At 42.7% G+C, this 21,420-nt stretch overlaps 1 protein-coding gene across 3 annotated transcripts; it reads right to left on the minus strand.

The window, feature by feature from the left end:
- Positions 1–90: 90 nt before the first annotated feature.
- On the minus strand, positions 91–20,318 carry LOC111950997 (septin-5-like). Of its 3 annotated transcripts, none has more exons than XM_023968951.1 (12): positions 20,065–20,318; positions 8,342–8,743; positions 4,827–4,923; positions 4,576–4,662; positions 4,282–4,405; positions 3,447–3,581; positions 3,170–3,287; positions 1,723–1,824; positions 1,510–1,606; positions 1,059–1,221; positions 766–877; positions 91–584 (listed from the first exon to the last, which is right to left on the minus strand). In XM_023968951.1, the coding sequence occupies exons 2-12, from the start codon at positions 8,690–8,692 to the stop codon at positions 513–515; spliced, it is 1,458 nt and encodes a 485-aa protein (XP_023824719.1). In that variant the 5' UTR covers positions 8,693–8,743; positions 20,065–20,318; the 3' UTR covers positions 91–512. The 3 variants fall into 3 exon arrangements, with proteins under 3 accessions (XP_023824719.1, XP_070290783.1, XP_070290782.1); XM_070434682.1 differs by lacking the exon at positions 20,065–20,318 and adding an exon at positions 19,322–19,519; XM_070434681.1 differs by lacking the exon at positions 20,065–20,318 and having other exon boundaries at positions 8,342–8,976.
- Between the last annotated feature and the right edge of the window lie 1,102 nt (positions 20,319–21,420).

Here is a 21,420-nt window from a genome sequence, read left to right on the forward strand (position 1 = left end):
CTGCCTTTCGGATCCAACTGTCCACCATGTTTAAAAGATAACAACAGTACTACAAACTAGTCATTAGGACAAAAGTATGATGAAAACAAATAATAATGAAGATTCTTAATAAATCATATTACATTTACTACACACTGTTTGTGCTGCTTCTTTCTTTCTGACACTTCCAACGGTCTAAGTTCACTTCCTGAATTGACACCTTGGGTATGTAGGGAATCAAGACTAGGCCACAGCATTAGTAACAAACGTTTACAGGACCCTCCTTATTTCTCATAAAACAGTTTGGGTGGGGGTGGGGGACAAAAATGACATGGGTTCAGAACATTCAGATGCAGAGGAGTCCTGCCTGATCTCATCTCCATGGAGACCTCGGAAGGCATATACACCAATGAGGTGAATGGTGCTGGTTTGAGTGAGGTGGTCACGTTTCTTCCTCTTGATGCAAATTTCTCCTTCCCTTTTCTAGGTGTCTACGGAATGGATCTCAGAGGCCCGGGAGGATTATTGGTAAATCAGTCGTCTGGTTTCTGTCCTTGCTGCATCTGCTCCTGGATCCTCTCCAACACCTCCTGCATCCTCCTCAACTAGAAGTGAGAGAGAAAGTAAGGAAAGTGAGTGTGTGTCGGTCTAGGTTTCTTGAGACGCTGAAGAAGAACGCTCCAAACGTAGACTGGAAGAAGACCAACTTCTATGCAGTGCAATACGTCCAGGTACGGGTGTGTATGGTGTCGGTCTAGGAGTGCACGTGTGTGTGTGTGTTCTCACCTCCTCGTCCTTCTCCCAGATGAGCCTCTCTGTCTCGCGGTGTACGGGGGCCAGTGGGAGTGGGGTCATGGGGAAGTCAACGCTGCTCTCACTCCCAATCTTATCACGCAAGCTAACACACAGAACAAAACAAAGGTAAAATAAATGATGTCATTATTTTTGTGCAGAAAAACTTCGTAGCACAACCGTTGTGCCAAATGTGTTGTACATCAGTACAACTTTAGTGTGTATGGGGCTGGGTAATTCTGTGTGCGTCTATTCTATGTGTGTGTGTGTGTGTGTCTAGTACCAACCTGCGTTTCCTCTCCTGCACCACCATGCGTGTCATGTTCTGTATACACTGTGCTCTGTAGTTCTCGTAGTGTGTCTCTCTGGTGACATCCTTCAGGTCCTGCATGTGAGTCTTCACCAACATGTTCCTCAGCAGCAGGAAATCACTGTGGGCCGGGTCCTCCACTGACAACACAACACTGGTATTAGGTCAGTGTGTTTTCATAGAAAGACATTTAGGCTGGGATTCAATCGAAGGTACACTGTCGACAAGTCATTTCCTTGTAGTCCGCGGAGATTTCGTTCACCGTAATCTGTGCGGATGCTGGTTCAAATGTAAATCAAGTGTATTTTTTTTTTTACAGGCAAGCTCAGTGAGGCCCAACTCTGCTGTTCACCGCAGCGAGGAAAGTTCAGTTGTGTGTGTGTGTGAGATCTGTAGTGTAAACGTGAAGGTGTGCCTGTGCAGCGTACCTTCCACCACACCCCAGGGGTAGAGCCGACCTCTGAACTTGCGTCCTTTACTCTCAACCTGGATGTTACTGCCTATTACAGCAAAAGGAATACTGTCCTAGAGAGAGAGAGAGAGGTTTTCATGGTTAAGCCATGTGGTCAGCGTTATATGCAATGGACAAAACACATACAGATGCCCTAATATCCTTCTATCCTCTCCAGGTCTGAAGTCACCTTGAGCAGCTGCTCCTGCTGTTTAAACTCCTCATCTTCATCAAAGTCACAGTCTGGGAACTGGTAGATGTTGATGCCAAACTTCTCCATCTCCTCTCGGATCTACACAGGCACACACATGCAGTATTCACACCCCTTGACTTTTCCACGATGTTGTGTTGCAGACGGAATTTAAAATGGATTCAATTGCATCCATAATGTCAAATAGATGTCTTGATTTTTACAAATGAATAAAATAATAAAAAGCTGAAATGTTTTGAGTCAATAAGTATTCAACCCCTTTTAAGAAAACCTAAATAAGTTCAGGAATAAAAATGTGCTTAACAAATCACAATAATTTGCATCCTGTTTGCAACAAGGCACTAAAGAAATACTGCAAAAAATGTGGCAAAGGAATTCACTGTTTGTCCTGAATATGAAGTGTTGTGTTTAAGGTAAATCCAATACAACACATTACAGAGTATCAATCTCCATATATTCAAGCATAGTGGTGGCTGCATCATGTTATGGGTATGCTTGTAATCGTTAAGGACTGGGTCATTTCAGGATAAAAAAGAAATGAAGTTTAGCACAGGCAAATTCCTAGAGAAACAGATACTGGGAGATGAATTCGCCATTCAGCAGGACAATAACCTACTACACAAGGCCAAATCTACACTGGAGTTGCTTACCAAGAAGACAGTGAATTTTCCCGAGTTACAGTTTTGACTTAAATCTGCTTGAAAATCTATGGCAAGATCTGAAAATGGTTGTCTAGCAATGATATACAACCAATTTGACAGAGCTGAAGAATTTTGAAAAGAAGGATGGGTAAATATTGTACATTCCAGGTGTGTTAAGCTCTTAAGAGACTTACCCAGAAAGACTCTCAGCTGTAATCGCTGATAAAAGGTAATTCTGTACTTACTCAGGGGGTTGAATAATTATCTAATCAAGATATGTGTTTTATTTTTCATATTTAAAAAAAAATGTTCTTCCATGTTGACAGAGTAATTTGTGTAGATTGAAAAAAAAAAAGACAAATCCATTTGAATCCCATTTTGCACCCCAACATTATAGCACAGGGCAAGTATATACCCCAACATTATAGCACAGGGCAAGTATATACCCCAACATTATAGCACAGGGCAAGTATATACCCCAACATTATAGCACAGGGCAAGTACATAACCCAACATTATAGCACAGGGCAAGTACATAACCCAACATTATAGCACAGGGCAAGTATATAACCCAACATTATAGCACAGGGCAAGTACATAACCCAACATTATAGCACAGGGCAAGTATATAACCCAACATTACAGCACAAGTATATAACCAAACATTATAGAACAGATATAGATTCCAGAAATTCTGTAGCACAGATAGGAATATCACAGGTAAAATTAGCACTGGTAAAGATAATTAAAGATTACCATAACACAGGTACAGTACAGTCTCTTACCTTCATCTTCTTCCTGCGGACCTCAGTGGGCGTGAGGCTGTCAGCTTTGGCCAGAACAGGGACTATGTTCACCTTCTCATGCAGAGCCCTCATACATTCCACATCCAACGGCCGCAGACTGGAGAGTCACACACACAGACACAATTATTAAAATAAATCGTGGAAAAGCAGGTTTACTGTCGAAGAGCTGTGTGTATCTACCTCGTACTTGTGTCGAGAGAGAGAGAGAGAAAGAAAATATGTATTGTGTGTGTAGCATGTGTGTGTAGTCTGGTACCCATGTCCGAAGGGAGAGATGAAGTAGAGGCAGCAGTGGACTCTGTTATCCTGGATGTTCTTTCTGTTCAGGCCGCTCTCGTCTCTGAAGTACTGCTCAAACTGCTGGTCAATGTAGTCCTCTATCTCTTTCCAACTATAAAGAGCACAAACACCACTCAGAGGAAACTACAAACATGGTGGATCAACATGATGATAGATGTACACTCTCCACTATAGCTCCACACGGCAAAGTGACGTTTTCTACGAAAATCACGGAAGTGGGGCATAGAAGCAATCTTACCTCATTGAAAGTAATCAAGACAAGCCCGAATTCAAGCAATAACAACGCGCATAGTTAAAAGCATTTCTTCAATTATAGCTCCCGTCCAAATGTCATGAATGATATACAGTAAACACACACAAGTATATATGTCATAGTTATCAGTCAACTCCATTACACTCAAAAGTTACTTAACCAGTGAATGCTAGCAATGGCTAGCTAAGCTAGCTAATCTACCAGTCTGTATTAATGAGTGTTGGCACAACCTGCACACGTAAATGTATATTTCTAAGGGGTATGCAGCAGGTTGATAACAATATCACCAAAGTATGCTGTATTAGACATTTCGAACAGCATTCCTAGCTAATGAGTATTTCATTTAAAAGTAGGAACAAGATTTAACAAGATAACCTTGGGACTAATGTGACTTGGTGCCAACGGGCAGATTGAGGGATTTTTTACATCTGTGCCCCAGTAAAGGGGCGTGGCCACTGAATCGTCATTCCATGAGGGACTATGATAGCAGCAAATCGTCATGAGATAATCATGATTCCGGCCTAGATAACCCATGTACCTCTCTGTGTTGTTGACAGCGTCACCAAACCCTGGTGTATCTACGATGGAGAGTCTGAGTCTGACCCCCTTCTCCTCGATACCCACGGAGTGTTTGGTGATGAACACGGTTTGTGCGATCCGCTCTACACACACACACGGATGTATAAAAGCAATCTTGAAGATCAAGGTTGTAACAGTAGAGGCAAATCATTCCAAAAAGGACACAACTTGCTGTTCTAGCAAAACAATAATAGTAGTTAATAGTAACGGACACACTGAGAAATGAGTTTTACTGACAATATTTCTGTCTCACCCTCTGCATTCAGCACCTTCCTGTTGTTGTAGAGGTCTGTAAGGTACAGACTGTTGACCAGAGTGGATTTACCCAGACCAGACTCTCCTAGAGAAAGAAGGCAAATCAGTCATTCTTCTATCATCTACTTTTCTCTGCGCAAATACATGTTGGGCAATGTTCACCTAAATAAAAAACAAAGTTATTTGGAATAGATTATTCTCTGTCTATAATTCATTTCAGTAGTAATCTGAGTAATTTAGATGTCTCACCTGCTACCATGAGGGTGAAGGCAAAACCCTTTTTGACTGACTTCCTGTGTACCTGGTTGGGCAGAGTGGCAAAGCCCACATACTCCCTGTCCATGTCCTGTAGGGAAGACAGAAGACAGGATATAAACACGCTATGTTTGCAAATGTATTAAATGAAATACAGAAATATCTCACTTACACTACCGTTCAAAAGTTTAGGTTCACTTAGAAATGTCCTTGTTTTTGAAAGAAAAGCACATTTTTTGTCCATTAAAATTACATCAAATTGATCAGAAATACAGTGTAGACATTGTTAATGTTGTAAAATGACAAATGTAGCTGGAAACAACAGATTTTTTATGGCATATCTACATAGGTGTACAGAGGCCCATTATCAGCAACCATCACTCCTGTGTTCCAATGGCACGTTGTGTTAGCTAATCCAAGTTTAACATTTTAAATGGCTAATTGATCATTAGACAACCCTTTTGCAATTATGTTAGCACAGCTGAAAACTGTTGTTCTCATTAAAGAAGCAATAAAACTGGCCACCTTTAGACTAGTTGAGTATCTGGAGCATCAGCATTTGTGGGTTGGATTACAGGCTCAAAATGGCCAGAAACAAAGAACTTTCTTCTGAAACTCATCAGTCTATTCTTGTTCTGAGAAATGAAGGCTATTCCTTGTGAGAAATTGCCAAGAAACTGAAGATCTCGTACAAAGCTGTGTACTACTCCCTTCACAGAACAGCGCAAACTGGCTCTGACCAGAATAGAAAGAGGAGTGGGAGGCCCCGGTGCACAACTGAGCAAGAGGACAAGTACATTAGAGTTTCTAGTTTGAGAAACAGATGCCTCACAAGTCCTCAACTGGCAGCTTCATTAAATAGTACCCGCAAAACACCAGTCTCAACGTCAACAGTGAAGAGGCGACTCCGGGATGCTGGCCTTCTAGGCAGAGTTCCTCTGTCCAGTGTCGGTGTTCTTTTGCCCATCTTAATATTTTCTTTTTATTGGCCAGTCTGAGAAATTGCTTTTTTGTTTGCAACTCTGCATAGAAGGCCAGCATTCCGGAGTTTCCTCTTCACTGTTGACGTTGACAGAGCTTGAGAAACAGAGCTTAACAGAGTTTGAGAAAATCTGCAAAGAAGAATGGGAGGAAATCCCCAAAGCAAAGATACAGACATACCCAAGACAACTCGAAGCTGTAATCGCTGCTAAAGGAGAATCTACAAAGTACTGACTCAGGGGTGTGAATTCTTGTGTAAATTAAATATTTCAGTATTTCATTTTCAATAAATGTGCAAAAATATCAATTTAATCCATTTTGTATTCAAGCTGTAACAAAACAGGAAATAAGTCAAGGGGTATGAATACTTTCTGAAGGCACTGTATGTTGGGCCATTTACAGTGCATTGGGAAAGTATTCAGACTGCTTGACTTTTTCTACTTTGTTACAGCCTTATTCTAAAAAGGAAAAAAGTTTTTCCCTCAATCTACAGACAATACCCCATAATGAAAAACAAAACAGGTTTTTAGAAATGCTGCTAATATATAAAAAAAATAAAGTGAAAATTACATTTACATAAGTATTCTCAGACCCTTTACTCAGAACTTTGTTGAAGAACCTTTGGCAGTGATTAACGTCTGGAGTCTTCTTGGGTATGACGCTACAAGTACATCTGTACTTGGGGAGTTACTCCCATTCTTCTCTGCAGATCCTCTCAAGCTCCGTCAGGGTGGATGGGGAGCGTCGCCGCACAGCTATTTTCAGGTCTCTCCAGAGATGTCCAAGTCTGGGCTCTGGCTGGGCCACTCAAGGACATTCAGAGACTTGTACCGAATCAACTCCTGATTTGTCTTGGCTGTGTGATTAGGGTCGTTGTCCTGTTGGAAGGTGAACCTTCGCCCCAGTCTGAGGTATTTGTATTTATTAGGGATCCCCAGCAGCTACTCTTCCTGGGGTCCAGACACATTAAAGCACCCACATTACATATAAAACAAAAGATAACACAGTACAACATATCTACAATACAAAATGTTTGATACCACCATACAACAATATCATGTAGGCATGGCTCTGTGTAGTAGTATGCGCCTCCCACAGTCCGTTCTGGACTTGGGGACTGTGAAAAGACCTCTGGTAGCATGTCTTGTGGGGTATGCATGGATGTCCAACTATTTTAAAAACAGACAGCTCGGTACATTCAGCTTGTCATTACCTCTTACAAAAACAAGTAGTGATGAAGTCAATCTCTCTTCCATTTTAAGCCATGAGAGACTGACATGCATGTCATTAATTTTAGCTCTGTGTACTTTTAAAGGGCCAGCTGTGCTCCCGTGCGCTCTGGAGCCGGTTTTCACCAAGGATCTCTCTGTACTTTGCTCCGTTCGTCTTTCCCCTTGATCCTGACTAGTCTCCCAGTCCCTGCTGCTGAAAATCATCCCCACAGCATGATGCTGCCACTACCATGCTTCACCGTAGGGATGGTGCCAGGCTTCCTCCAGACGTGACGTTTGGCATTCAGGCCAAAGAGTTCAATCTTGCTTTCATCAGTCCAGAGATTCTTGTTTCTCATGGTCCGAGAGTCTTTTAGGTGGCTTTTGGCAAACTCCAAGCGGGCTGTCATGTGCCTTTTACTGAGGAGTGGCTTCCGTCTGGCTACTCTACCATAAAGGCCTGATTGGTGGAGTGCTGCAGAGATAGGAGAACCTTCCAGAAGGACAACCATCTCCACAGATGAACTCTGGAGCTCTGTCAGAGTGACCATCTGGTTCTTGGTCACCTCCTTAACCAAGGCCCTTCTACCCCGATTGCTCAGTTTGGCCGGGCGGCCAGCTCTAGGAAGAGTCTTGGTGGTTCCAAACTTTGTCCATTTAAGAATGATGGAGGCCACTGTGTTCTTGGGCACCTTCAATGCTGCAGATATTTTTTGGTACCTTTCCCCAGATCTGTGCCGACACATTCCTGTCCATGAGCTCTACGGTCATTTCCTTCGACCTCATGGCTTGGTTTTTGCTCTGACATGCACCGTCAACTGTGGAACCTTTAATATAGACAGGTGTGTGCCTTTCCAAATCATGTCCAATCAATTGAATTTACCACAGGTGGACTCCAATCAAGTTGTAGAAACAGCTCAAGGATGATCAATGGAAACAGGATGCACCTGAGCTCAATTTAGAGTCTCATAGCAAAAGGGTCTAAATACTTATGTAAATAAGGTATGTTTATTTGTAATACATTTGCAAACATTTCTAAAAACCTGTTTTGACTTGTGTGTAGATTGAGGAGGAAAACAATGCAATATATTTTAGAATAAGTCTGTTATATAACAAAATGTGGAAAAAGTCAAGGGTCTGAATACTTTCCCGAAAGCACTGTAGTTTCACATTATAAAAGATGCTTATTGGTCACGACATCATTAGATACAAATGCTATCACACTTCTGCACACTCTTCCTGAAGTTCAGAATGATTCTAGCACTACATCTGTGCACACATAGGTCTCACTCACACACGTGTCCACCCCTCACCCACCTCTGCAGAGTCGTACGGGTCAAAGTGTCCCCAGGGGCTGCGTGGTCGGGACAGAGGGGAGGAGTCCATGGACCGCGACCCCATAGAGGTCAGCTGGTACTTCCTCAGCTGCAGCGGCTCAAACTCTCCCTCCAGGGGGGCACGTTTGGTCCTGGGGGGGGTGAAGGGAGGGGGGCCACCAGGGGAGGGCCGAGAAAGCAGGGGTGTCCCTCCTGGGGTGTGAGGGGGTCGCCCCATCTCGAGCCCAGTTCCCTCTGGTTCTCGGTCAACGACAGGTGTGTGGCATCCCGGGGTTGTGTTTTGGTCCACAGATGCACCCCGGGGTGGGGGGGTGGGGGGCAGGTTTCTCATGGTGTAGGCCAGCTCTGCATCCTCTGGCTCCTCGATAGACAGACTGGACAACTGGGGGAGGAGGGGGTTATAAAGCCAAATATCAATCATATAGCCTTTTTACATCAGCAGTTGTCTGAAAGTGCTTAACAAATACCGGCCTAGACACTGAAGCGCAAGCAAAGCAGAAACATAGTGGAGGAGGGAAACTAGGATATATACAGGCAGAACAGATTGTCCACCACATTACTAACATCTGTCTCGTTTTTTTATGTTAAAGGACATGAGTAAAGGAAGCCTCTTTAGACTATTGAGATGCTTAGGCCATTTCCTGTACATCGCTTCCTGGCGGGGGGGGGGGGGGGGGGGTGGATCTGTGCTGAATGTAGGGCTTCGTAGGGAAGAATACACAGTCAGCTCACACTAACTGTCTGATCAACAGGCCCGTCTACCTTCTCACACTAGTTAACCATAGAATTGCCCTACTTCACACCTTAAACAGCGCGTTTCACTCTGGGATCGATAGGTGGTAAATTTGCAAAGTATGAGGTAAACACTGACTGAGTTAGGTGAAACACGGGGTCCTGTGCTGACACAACATACCCAAAGTAAACTGCTGTGTACCCTACTGCCGGTTGGATTCCACACAACACAACGTGCAATTTCACCAACTACCGACTGACCCAAAACAACAAGCAATTTGGAACACTTTAATTTGGAACGACATTCGTAAAAGTAGTAAGTGGACATCTGTATGTAGACTGCATTTTGAGAGGGTGCCAGGGCATATGACCAGAATACGTCAACAATATTTCAATGGTTCAAGGAATGGCCTGACATAATCAAAACACACAACCTTACCTACCCTAATGCACAAATTCCCCTGAATGAACCCCAACTTGCCCCATCGACTGTAAAAGGCCTTTGGAAGAAACCAGCTGCGCCCAGACGAAGAGGACCATCATCTGCTTGCTAGCTAAGTTAGCTTGACGCATGTTGTTGTTAATTAGCTAGCTAGTTAAACAGATCTTTTGTAGCTAACCAGGTTGCTTACGGTGCTCTTTTTGGCAGCCAACAATAATATTAATACAAGCATAATGAAGAGGGTGTTTCTGCTTTATTCAGCCCATACCTAAATGTGGACTGTGCCTGGCTTTATCTATGTAGCGGTCTTACAAGGCACAGCTTCATAGCTAGCTAAAGCCACAATCTGGTATTGGGCTATCCTACAAACAAAAAAATTAAGAGTAGAGACACTGTTCAAAACCACATTTTTTATTTTTTATCAAGTGTTGAGTAATGGCCAAGAACTGCAAGAGAATGATTAGGTAACTAGCTAGGTACTCCTAAAATAACAGGCTTATAAATAACTAGGCTATTCTAGTCCACACGTTCCACTACTTTAGAGTAGTTTGTGAGCAAAGAGAGGCTGTCATCTAATTGTGACATAAAGAAAACTGTCTTGGGCAGGGATGTGTGGTCCCCATTTTGAAGGCCCTCGGATCAATCCCCCTCCACTTTTTTTTTTAGGAACTCGGTCTAGGTCTCAACTACTGTTGCGAGTTAGGATAGTGCATTAGCAGTTCTCTTGTTAGGTCAGTCACTGATAGTCAATTAGCCCATGTCAGATATTTTTTTTAGATTGCTGAATTAGCTGGCCGCTAAACTATCTAAACTTGTTATCATGGTGAAATGAACAGCCGGGGGCCCCTCCCCCCCATTTACTTTGTTGGTCAGTCCCACTCAGATATCATATTAAAAACTGCAAACATTTCTCTCCAGCCTATGGCAAAATGTGTAGAATTGCAGGAAATTTGTTGTACAACAGCTCATTTTCCTCTCCGCCCAAGGCAAAATAAGTGAATTGCACAGAATGAACTCTAAAACTTAAGAAATGTATCTCTGCTGTCAATAGGGCGGCCACTAAAAGGTTTTGCTACGCGTTCATGAAGTCATGCTACCCATTGCACCTCAAAAAGCATGCTGGACTATGTGACTTTCATGATCCCCGCTTGGGGCAAGGACGAGATCCTTGTCTGTTTCACATGCATTAATTCTTACCACAGTGGTTAAAAGGGAAATAGGAATAGGCCGAAGCCTCGTAAGGCCTCTATAGACCTAATAACTTACCTCTACAATAACGCCTTGCTGTGTAGGCCATTTGTGAGTACATGCAACAGTGTATATTATACTAGTGTTATTGATTCAGAGAGGCAAGAATAATATATCTCCTTTGTCTCGTTCAGGCTCCTCTTGGGTTCGTGCACACAGTGGGAGAAGGCACCTCAAGCGCTGTGGAGACAGTGAATGAAGATCAGTTCAACATTATTGTACTACAAGTATGTTGCAGGTGTGAATTGGTGTTATTGTTTTTGAGAGGAGCCACAGAGTGTCTAGATGACATTACGAAACTGGAAATTATTGAAACAGGTCAGGAGACTTACCTATTCTTACTGGTCGAGTATTTTTCTTGAACTTTCTGGAAAGCTGGTAACATCTCTGCTCCTGGGAAGTACAGTTTGGGTCTGCAGTGTTGATGCCGGTGCTGATTGTATCCAAAAGCCCAGAAGTCCAGCCATATGATTGCACTTCTCACCTGCCCCAGCCACACAGGCACTTGCCACTGGTCCGGTGTTGTGGAGGACCAGACCAGTTTGGTATTTTTATTTCTTGAAAATGAGGAAAGGACTTCTGCCCTGACATCAGTAGCATCCTGCACTTTGTTGAGTTCCACCTCGCTCCTTGCATTCGGAAAGTATTATTTTTCCACATTTTGCTACAGCCTTATTCACAATACCCCATAAATGGACAAAGCAAAAACAGTTTTATTTTATTTTATTTAATAAAAAATAAACTAATACATTTATATAAAGTATTCCGACCCTTTCCTCAGTACTTTGTTGAAACACCTTTGGCAGCGATTACAGCCGAGTCTTCTTGGATATGATGCTACACGCTTGGTACACCTGTATTTGGGGAGTTTCTCCCATTCTTCTTTGCAGATCCTCTCAAGCTCTGTCAGGTTGGATGAGAGCGTCGCTGTACAGCTTTTTCAGGTCTCTCCAGAAATGTGAGATGGGGTTCAAGTCCAAGCTCTGGCTGGGCAGCTCAAGGACATTCAGAGACTTGTCACGACACCACTCCTCCGTTGTCTTGGCTGTGTGTTTAGGGTTTTCGTCCTGTTGGAAACTGAACCTTCGCCCCAGTATGAAATCCTGAGCGCTCTGGAGCAGGTTTTCATCAAGGAGCTCTCTGTACCTTTCCCTTGATCCTGACTAGTCTCCCAGTCCTTGCCGCTGAAAAACATCCCCACAGCATGATGCTGCCGCCATCACCATGCTTCACCGTAGGAATGGTGCCAGGAGTCCTCCAGGCGTGACGCTTGGCATTCAGGCCAAAACGTTCAATCTTGGTTTCATCAGACCAGAGAATCTTGTTTCTCATGGTCCGAGAGTCCTTTAGGTGCCTTTTGGCAAACTCCAAGCAGAACGTCATGTGCCTTTTACTGAGCAGTGGCTTCCGTCTGGCCACTGTACCATAAAGGCCTGATTGGTGGAGTGCTGCAGAGATGGTTGTCCTTCTGGAAGGTTCTCCCATCTCCACAGAGGAACTCTGGAGCTCTGTCAGAGTGACCATCGGGTTCTTGGTCACCTCCCTGACCAAGGCCCTTCTCCCACGATTGCTCAGCTCTAGGAAGAGTCCTGGTGGTTCCAAACTTCTTCCATATAAGAATGATGTAGGCCACTGTGTTCTTGGGGACCTTCAATGCAGCAGAAATGTTTTGATACCCTTCCCCAAATCAGTGTCTTGACACAAACCTGTCTCGGAGCTCTAAGGACAATTCCTTCGACCTCAATGCTTGGTTTTTGCTCTGACATGCACCGTCAACTGTGGGACCTTATATGGACAGGCGTGTGCCTTTCCAAATGATGTCCAATAAATTGAATTTACCACAGGTGGACTCCAATCAAGTTGTTGAAACATCAAGGATGATCAATGGAAACAGGATGCACCTGAGCTCAATTTCAAGTCTCATAGTAAAGGGTTTAAAATACTTACACAAATAAGGTATTTCATTTTTTATACATTTGCAAACATTTCTACAAACCTGCTTTTGCTTGGTCATTATTGGGTATTGTGTGTAGATTGATGAGGAAAATGTTTTATTTAATCAATTTTAGAATAAGGCTGTAACGTAACAAAATGTGGAAAAAGGGACAGCGTCTGAATACACTGTGTGTATGTACAGTTGAATTTGGAAGTTTACATACACTTCGGTTGGAGTCATTAAAACTCATTTTTCAACCACTCCACAAAATTCTTGTAAACAAACTATAGTTTTGGAAAGTCTGTTCCAAACGCCTGAAGGTACCACTTTCATCTGTACAAACAATAGTACGCAAGTATAAACACCATGGGACCACACAACCTTCATACCGCTCAGGAAGGAGACGCGTTCTGTCTCCTAGAGATGAACGTTCTTTGGTGTGAAAAGTGCAAATCAATCCCAGAACAACAGCAAAGAACCTAGAGGAAACGGGTACAAAAGTATCTATATCCATAGTAAAACGAGTCCTATATCGACATAACCTGAAAGGCCGCCCTGCAAGGAAGAAGCCACTGCTCCAAAACCGCCATAAGAAAGCCAGACTACGGTTTGCAACTCCACATGGGGACAAATATTGTACTTTCTGGAGAAATGTCCTCTGGTCTGATGAAACACAAATAGAACTGTTTGGCCATAATGACTATCATTATGTTTGGAGGAAAAAGGGGGATCCTTGCAAGCTGAAGAACACTATCCCAACCGTGAAGCACAGGAGTGGCAGCATCATGTTGTGGGGGTGCTTTGCTGCCGGAGGGACTGGTACGCTTCATAAAATAGATGGCATCATGAGGCAGGAAAATATTTAGATATATTAAAGCAACATCAAGACATCAGTCAGGAAGTTCAAGCTTGGTCGCAAATGGGTCTTCCAAATGAACAAATGACCCCAAGCACACTTCCAAAGTTGCGGCAAATGGCTTAAGGACAACAAAGTCAGGGTATTGGAGTGGCCATCACAAAGCCCTGACCTCATTCCTATAGAACATTTGTGGGCAGAACTGAAAAAGTGTGTGCGAGCAAGGAGGCCAACAAGCCTGACTCCGTTACACCAGCTCTGTCAGGAGGAATGGGCCAAAATTCACCCAACTTATTGTAGGAAGCTTGTGGAAGGCTACCCAAAATGTTTGACCCAAGTTAAACTATTTAAAGGCAATGCTACCAAATACTAATTTAGTGTATGTAAACTTCTGACCCACTGGGAATGTGATGAAAGATATAAAAGCTGAAATAAATCATTCACTCTACTATTATTCTGACATTTCACATTCTTAAAATAAAAGTGGTGATCCTAACTGACCTAAGACAGGGAATTTTTACTTGGATTAAATGTCAGGAGTTGAGAAACTGAGTTTAAATGTATTTGGTTAAGGTGTATGTAAACTTCTGACTTCAACTGTATGCATATGTGTATATAACACTCAGCAACAAAAGAAACGTCCCTTTTTCAGGACACGGTCTTTCAAAGAATTTGTAAAAATCCAAATAACTTCACAGATCTTCATTGTAAATGGTTTAAACACTGTTTCCCATGCTTGTTCAATGAACCACAAACAATTAAATCAACATGCACCTGTGCAACGGTCGTTAAGACACTAACAGCTTACAGACGGTAGGCAATTAAGGTCACAGTTCTGAAAACTTAGGACACTAAAGAGGCCTTTCTACTGACTCTGAAAAACACCAAAAGAAAGATAGCCAGGGTCCCTGCTCATCTGTGTGAACGTGCCTTATGCATGCTGCATGGAGGCATGAGGACTGCAGATGTTGCCAGGGCAATAAATTGCAATGTTCGTACTGTGAGATGCCTAAGACAGCGCTACAGGGAGACAGGACAGACAGCTGGTCGTCCTCACAGTGGCAGACCACGTGTAACAACACCTGCACAGGATCGGTACATCCGAACATCACACCTGCGGGACAGGTACAGGATGGCAACAACAACTGCCCGAGTTACACCAGGAACAAACAATCCAACCAACAGTGCTCAGACTGTCTGCGATAGGCTGGACTGAGGGCTTGTAGGCCTGTTGTAAGGCAGGTCCTCACCAGACATCACCGGCAACAATGTCGCCTATGGGCACAAACCCACCGTCGCTGGACCAGACAGGACTGGCAAAAAGTGTTCTTCACTGACGAGTGGCGGTTGTGTCTCACCAGGGGTGATGGTCGGATTCGCGTTTATCGTCGAAGGAATGAGCATTACACCGAGGCCTGTACTCTGGAACGGGATCGATTTGGAGGTGGAGGGTCCGTCATGGCGGTGTGTCACAGCATTATCAGACTGAGCTTGTTGTCATTGCAGGCAATCTCAACGCTGTGCGTTACAGGGAAGACATCCTCCATAAAATGCAAATTAATTACTTAAAAATCATACAATGTGATTTTCTAGATTTTTTGTTTTAGATTCCGTCTCTCACAGTTGAAGTGTACCTATGATAAAAATTACAGACCTCTACATGCTTTGTAATTAGGAAAACCTGCAAAATCGGCAGTGTATCAAATACTTGTTCTCCCCACTGTATATATTTATTACCAGTCAAAAGTTTGGACACACCTACTCATTCAAGGGTGTTTCTTTATTTTCACTATTTTCTACATTGTAGAATAATAGAGAATACATTAAAACTATGAAATAACACATATGGAATCATGTATTACCCCAAAAAGTGTTAAACAAATCAAAACATATTTTAGATTCTTCAAAGTATCCACCCTTTGCCTTGATGACAGCTTTGCACACTCTTGCTATTCACTCAACAAGCTTCATGAGGTAGTCACCTGGAATGCTTTTCCAACAGCCTTGAAGGAGTTCCCACATATGTTGAGCACTTGTTGGCTACTTTTCCTTCACTCATCCGAAACCATCTCAATTGGGTTGAGGTCGGGTGATCTGATGCAGCACTCCATCACTCTCCTCATTGGTCAAATAGCTCTTACAGCCTGGAGGTGTGTTTTGGGTCATTGTCCAGTTGAAAAACAAATAATAGTCCCACTAAGCCCAAACCAGATGGGATGGTGTATCAATGCAGAATGCTGTGGTAGCCATGCTGGTTAAGTGTGCCATGAATTCTAAATAAATTACAGACAGTATCACCAGCAAAGCACCATCACACCTCCTCCTCCATGCTGCCCGGTGGCAAACACACGTGGAGATCATCCATTCACCTACTCTGCATCTCACAAAGACACGGCGGTTGGAACCAAAAATCTAAAATTTGGACTCATCAGACCAAAGGACAGATTTTCATCAGTATAAATGTCCATTGCTCGTGTTTCTTGGCCCAAGCAAGTCTTCTTATTAGGGTATTTTAGTAGTGGTTTCTCTAGGTCTTCCTTTCCTGTGGCGGTCCTCATGAGAGCCAGTTTCATCATAGCGCTTGATGGTTTTTGCAACTGCACTTGAAGTAACTTTCAAAGTTCTTTACATTTTCCGGATTGACTGACCTTCATGTCATAACGTAATGATGAACTGTCATTTCTCTTTGTTTATTTGAGCTGTTCTTGCCATAATATGGACTAGGTCTTTTACCAAATAGGGACATCTTCTGTATACCAACCATACCTTATCACAACACAACTGATTGGCTCAAACGCATTAAGGAAAGAAATTCCATAAATTAACTTTTAACAAGGCACACCTGTTAATTGAAATGCATTCCAGGTGACTACCTAATGAAGCTGGTTGAGAGAATGCCAAGAGTGTGCAAAGCTGTCAAGGCAAAGGGTGGCTACTTTGAAGTATCTCAAATATATTTTGATTTGTTTAACACTTTTTTGGTTACTAACTGATACCATATGTGTTATTTCATAGTTTTGATGTCTTCACTATTATTCTACAATGTAGAAAATAGTAAAAACAAAGAAAAACGCTGGAATGAGTAGGTGCATTCAAACTTTTGACTGGTATATTGTGTGTGTGTGTGTGTGTGTGTGTGTGTGTGTGTGTGTGTGTATATATATATACAGTGGGGAGAACAAGTATTTGATACACTGACGATTTTGCAGGTTTTCCTACTTACAAAATATGTAGAGGTCTGTCATTTTTATCATAGGTACACTTCAACTGTGAGAGACGGAATCTAAAACAAAAATCCAGAAAATCACATTGTATGATTTTTAAGTAATTAATTTGCATTTTATTGCATGACATAAGTATTTGATACATCAGAAAAGCAGAACTTAAAATTTGGCACAGAAACCTTTGTTTGCAATTACAGAGATCATACGTTTCCTGTAGTTCTTGACCAGGTTTGCACACACTGCAACAGGGATTTTGGCCCACTCCTCCATACAGACCTTGTCCGGATCCTTCAGGTTTCGGGGCTGTCGCTGGGCAATACGGACTTTCAGCTCCCTCCAAAGATTTTCTATTGGGTTCAGGTCTGGAGACTGGCTAGGCCACTCCAGGACCTGAGATGCTTCTTACGGAGCCACTCCTTAGTTGCCCTGGCTGTGTGTTTCGGGTCGTTGTCATGCTGGAAGACCCAGCCACGACCCATCTTCAATGCTCTTACTGAGGGAAGGAGGTTGTTGGCCAAGATCTCGCGATACATGGCCCCATCCATCCTCCCCTCAATACGGTGCAGTCATCCTGTCCCCTTTGCAGAAAAGCATCCCCAAAGAATGATGTTTCCACCTCCAAGCTTCACGGTTAGGATGGTGTTCTGGGTTTACAACACGGCGAGTGGAGTTTAGACCAAAAAGCTCTATTTTTGTCTCATCAGACCACATGACCTTCTCCAATCCTCCTCTGGATCATCCAGATGGTCATGGCAAACTTCAGACGGGCCTGGACATGCGCTGGCTTGAGCAGGGGGACCTTGCGTGCGCTGCAGGATTTTAATCCATGACGGCTAGTGTGTTACTAAGGTTTCTTTGAGACTGTGGTCCCAGCTCTCTTCAGGTCATTGACCAGGTCCTGCCGTGTAGTTCTGGGCTGATCCCTACCTTCCTCGTGATCATTGATGCCCCACGAGGTGAGATCTTGCATGGAGCCCCAGACCGAGGGTGATTGACCGTCATCTTGAACTTCTTCCATTTTCTAATAATTGCGCCGACAGTTGTTGCCTTCTCACCAAGCTGCTTGCCTATTGTCCTGTAGCCCATCCCAGCCTTGTGCAGGTCTACAATTTTAGCCCTGATGTCCTTACACAGCTCTCTGGTCTTGGCCATTGCGAGAGAGGTTGGAGTCTGTTTGATTGAGTGGGTGGACAGGTGTCTTTATACAGGTAACGAGTTCAAACAGGTGCAGTTAATACAGGTAATGAGTGAAACAGGAGGGCTTCTTAAAGAAAAACTAACAGGTCTGTGAGAGCCGGAATTCTTACTGTTGCTGGTGATCAAATACTTATGTCATGCAATAAAATGCGAATTAATTACTTAAAAATCATACAATGTGATTTTCTGGATTTTTGTTTTAAATTCCGTCTCTCACAGTTGAAGTGTACCTATGATAAAAATTACAGACCTCTACATGCTTTGTAAGTAGGAAAACCTGCAAAATCGGCAGTGTATCAAATACTTGTTCTCCCCACTGTATATATATATATATTTTTTTTTATTATTATTATTTTTTTTTGCTGGACATAAGACTGTAAAAACACCAGGAAATTAGCTCCATTTGATTTTATTTCAGAAATCTGTTCCCAAGTATTCCCACACATAATAAAGAGACACGTGATTGTGTGCAAATGTAAGCAAGGTTGGAAATGTATGTTTTAGTCAAACATATGTTTGGGCTTCTTGCAGTCAATTTGCAGTCTACAAATGATTTGCAATTATGTTCCGGATCCCCGACCATCTGCTCAAGAAAAAAAATTGGGCCGTGGCTGAATCTAGTTGATGATCTCTGCTGTACAGACACAGGGATCTGAGATATCTGATTGGCCAGTGGTAAGCCTGTATGTGCACTTGATTTGCTCTCTGGACACTATTTGCCTTCCCAGCGCTAGGGCTACTAATTGAAGTGCACCTATCACCAACACCGCAAAAAATATATAATTGTAATGCAAGGTTTTCGTTGTTTTTTTTACAGAAATGTTTGGTGATCGACTAAGAATGCCTTGAAGATCGACCAGTCGATTGTGACCGGTTGGTTACCACTGTTCTAATCATTCTAATTCTATGGGACCAACGTCCTACCCGTCACATCATATTACCCACAACCCACTACAACGGGCTTAACGCTAGGCTCTCTCTAATACGCTGATCTCCGGTAAGAGGGGGAGGGGGGGTTGGCGACTTAGTCTAGCACACGAACACACACTTGTTTACCTACTACAGTACATTGTAACCTACAACAATTTAACAAATATAGATGTAACTAAAGGTCTAGAGCTTAAACTCTTCTTCTCCGTATGTAGGGTTTTCAGCAATTACATTTGCCCACATTTGGCTCTGTGTAAACTACAATTCCGACACTATTTTAACGTTTAGAAACGTCAAAAATCAGCACTTTCAATAAGGTTTTTCTAAACATATACTGATGTGCCTCTTATCTTTCAGCTAAACGAGAATCTTTCAAATTAAAAAGATACACTTACTGTAGCAGTTTTGCACAGATCCATACACCGTGTGTGCCTCCAGTTGAGAAACTACACTTCCTCCCCAGTTAGCTACACACAGGTGTTCAAAGCAGTTAGCTAATTAGCATATGTGGGGGCCAGTCTTTCCCGAAAACAAGTGCTGTAACATGGAGATCTGGCAATGTGGGAACACTAACCTTAACCCTATAAAAAGGTGTGTAGTAATTTACCTTTAGTTTTTTTATTATTATTTCTTGCTGATGTGAAAGATATATTCCTTATGTTTCCAAAACGGTACGGCAAGCAATGTGGGTTAATGTTTAGAGGAAGTGTTGGGCTCTTAACAAAGATACTATCGTTAATAGGCGCTAAAGTCTATGAATGGGGTACTAAAAGGTCCTACCTGGATGTCTGAACAGAGTGCAGAATAGAGACCAGAGGAGAGGGTAGGGAGGACACAAGAAGTTATGGGAAGATAACATGCTGTTCAATCAATAAAGAGATGAATTGATCAATGTAAAACTGTCTGACCTGGCCAAACGGATATCAGTAAAAAATAAAAATGAAATAGACTATAGCAGAATAAACTAAAATATAGACCATCTATTGCACAAAAAAAACATTATCCAACATTACACCATAACTGCAAGTAAAAGTAGAAAATGTTAAATCATATATAGAACAGAGCGTAGGCTCTTTTTCAATAATATTGCAGTTGCTATTTCAAAGGGTTAGATCCCATGACTGCATCCCGAATTTACCAGGTTTGAAGCTGCTACGTAACCTGACAGGCGTCGATATGTGGTCCATGTTGCTGTCAGCTGGTCATCGGACGGCTAGGATCGCGTACCTTCGGTGTCTGTCAAAACAAACTTGCTCCGTCAATGACCGGATTTTGATCCAACTAGGCCTTAAACCAGGGGTACGTTCAGTTTGCTTGAACGTTTGCTACGCTGCAGAACTGCTTGTACTTAACGACACGTTTTCCCAAAACGTTCTTGAACAGACTTGGAGATATGTGTGCGGGGGTGTGGCTTGCAGCAACGAGTGACCTATTTAAAGGGCAGCGGTGAATTTTGAACCCACAAGCCAACCTTTCCCCGTTTTTCAACTGGTTACGCCGCTCCTTTTCAATTGGATGTTCTGTACAATTTGTATGTATTCAACGCAGCCCTGACCAACTGAGCTAATTGATCAGCTCACTTCAACACGCCTGGTCTTCCAGGTCGGTTAAATAACAAACATGAAGTGCCTGCGCCACACCAAGACCAGGGTTGACTACATATTTCAGTGGGTTCAAGACAACTCTGAACTCGGAAAGAAAACTAGATCCGACTGGGGAGAAATCGTCATCCAACTCGGAATTCCAAGTCGGAAACTCGGGCATCTTTCTAGAGCTCTGACTTTCCGACCTGAAGCTCACTGACGTCATGATTTGACCTTGTTTCTTCCCGAGGTCCCAGTTGTCTTGAAAACACCATTAGTCAATGCTTATGAACTGAATATTGTATGTGAATTTCTATATGACACTAACAAAAGAGTTGAATTGTTAAGCAACATGTGCAGTAAATGCTAACATGGCTTTGGTGATGAAAGGTACATAATGCTTTTATTGTCATATTCTTATCAGGCCACTGCACTGCACTCCACCTTCAGTGGTGCCGGAAGCACAAAGCCCCTCTCTGTCTCACAGCCATTCTTTCAACATGCATCTTATGTAACCACTCAAATTCATGCGAACCACTACAGATGCAATCACTGACTTATATTCACAATGTCTACTTGTCCCATTCTTCAATCTTGTCTGGGATATATTTTAGTTGACACACCTGTGTGATGTCTGATATACATGAATACAAATGTATTCACCCTGGACATGAGACTTGCATTTACTTTAGACCATCTGAATCATAAGCTCCAAGTTGTCTTTGTTTAAGTTACCACAAAAGTCAGTGTGAAGACCAATGTGACAAACATGCTAGGAAAAAGTTGTTTTGTAATCTAACAATAATTWAAAAAATGAGAATACAAAACAATTGCATTTGGACATCCCAAAGATGTTTTTAGAAAGGATGCAACTATCGAGGCTTTCAAAGGGAACTGTATGCTGATAGCTG

The sequence above is a fragment of the Salvelinus sp. IW2-2015 genome, linkage group LG23, assembly GCF_002910315.2.
Source record: "Salvelinus sp. IW2-2015 linkage group LG23, ASM291031v2, whole genome shotgun sequence".
NCBI classification, from domain to species: Eukaryota; Metazoa; Chordata; class Actinopteri; order Salmoniformes; family Salmonidae; genus Salvelinus; species Salvelinus sp. IW2-2015.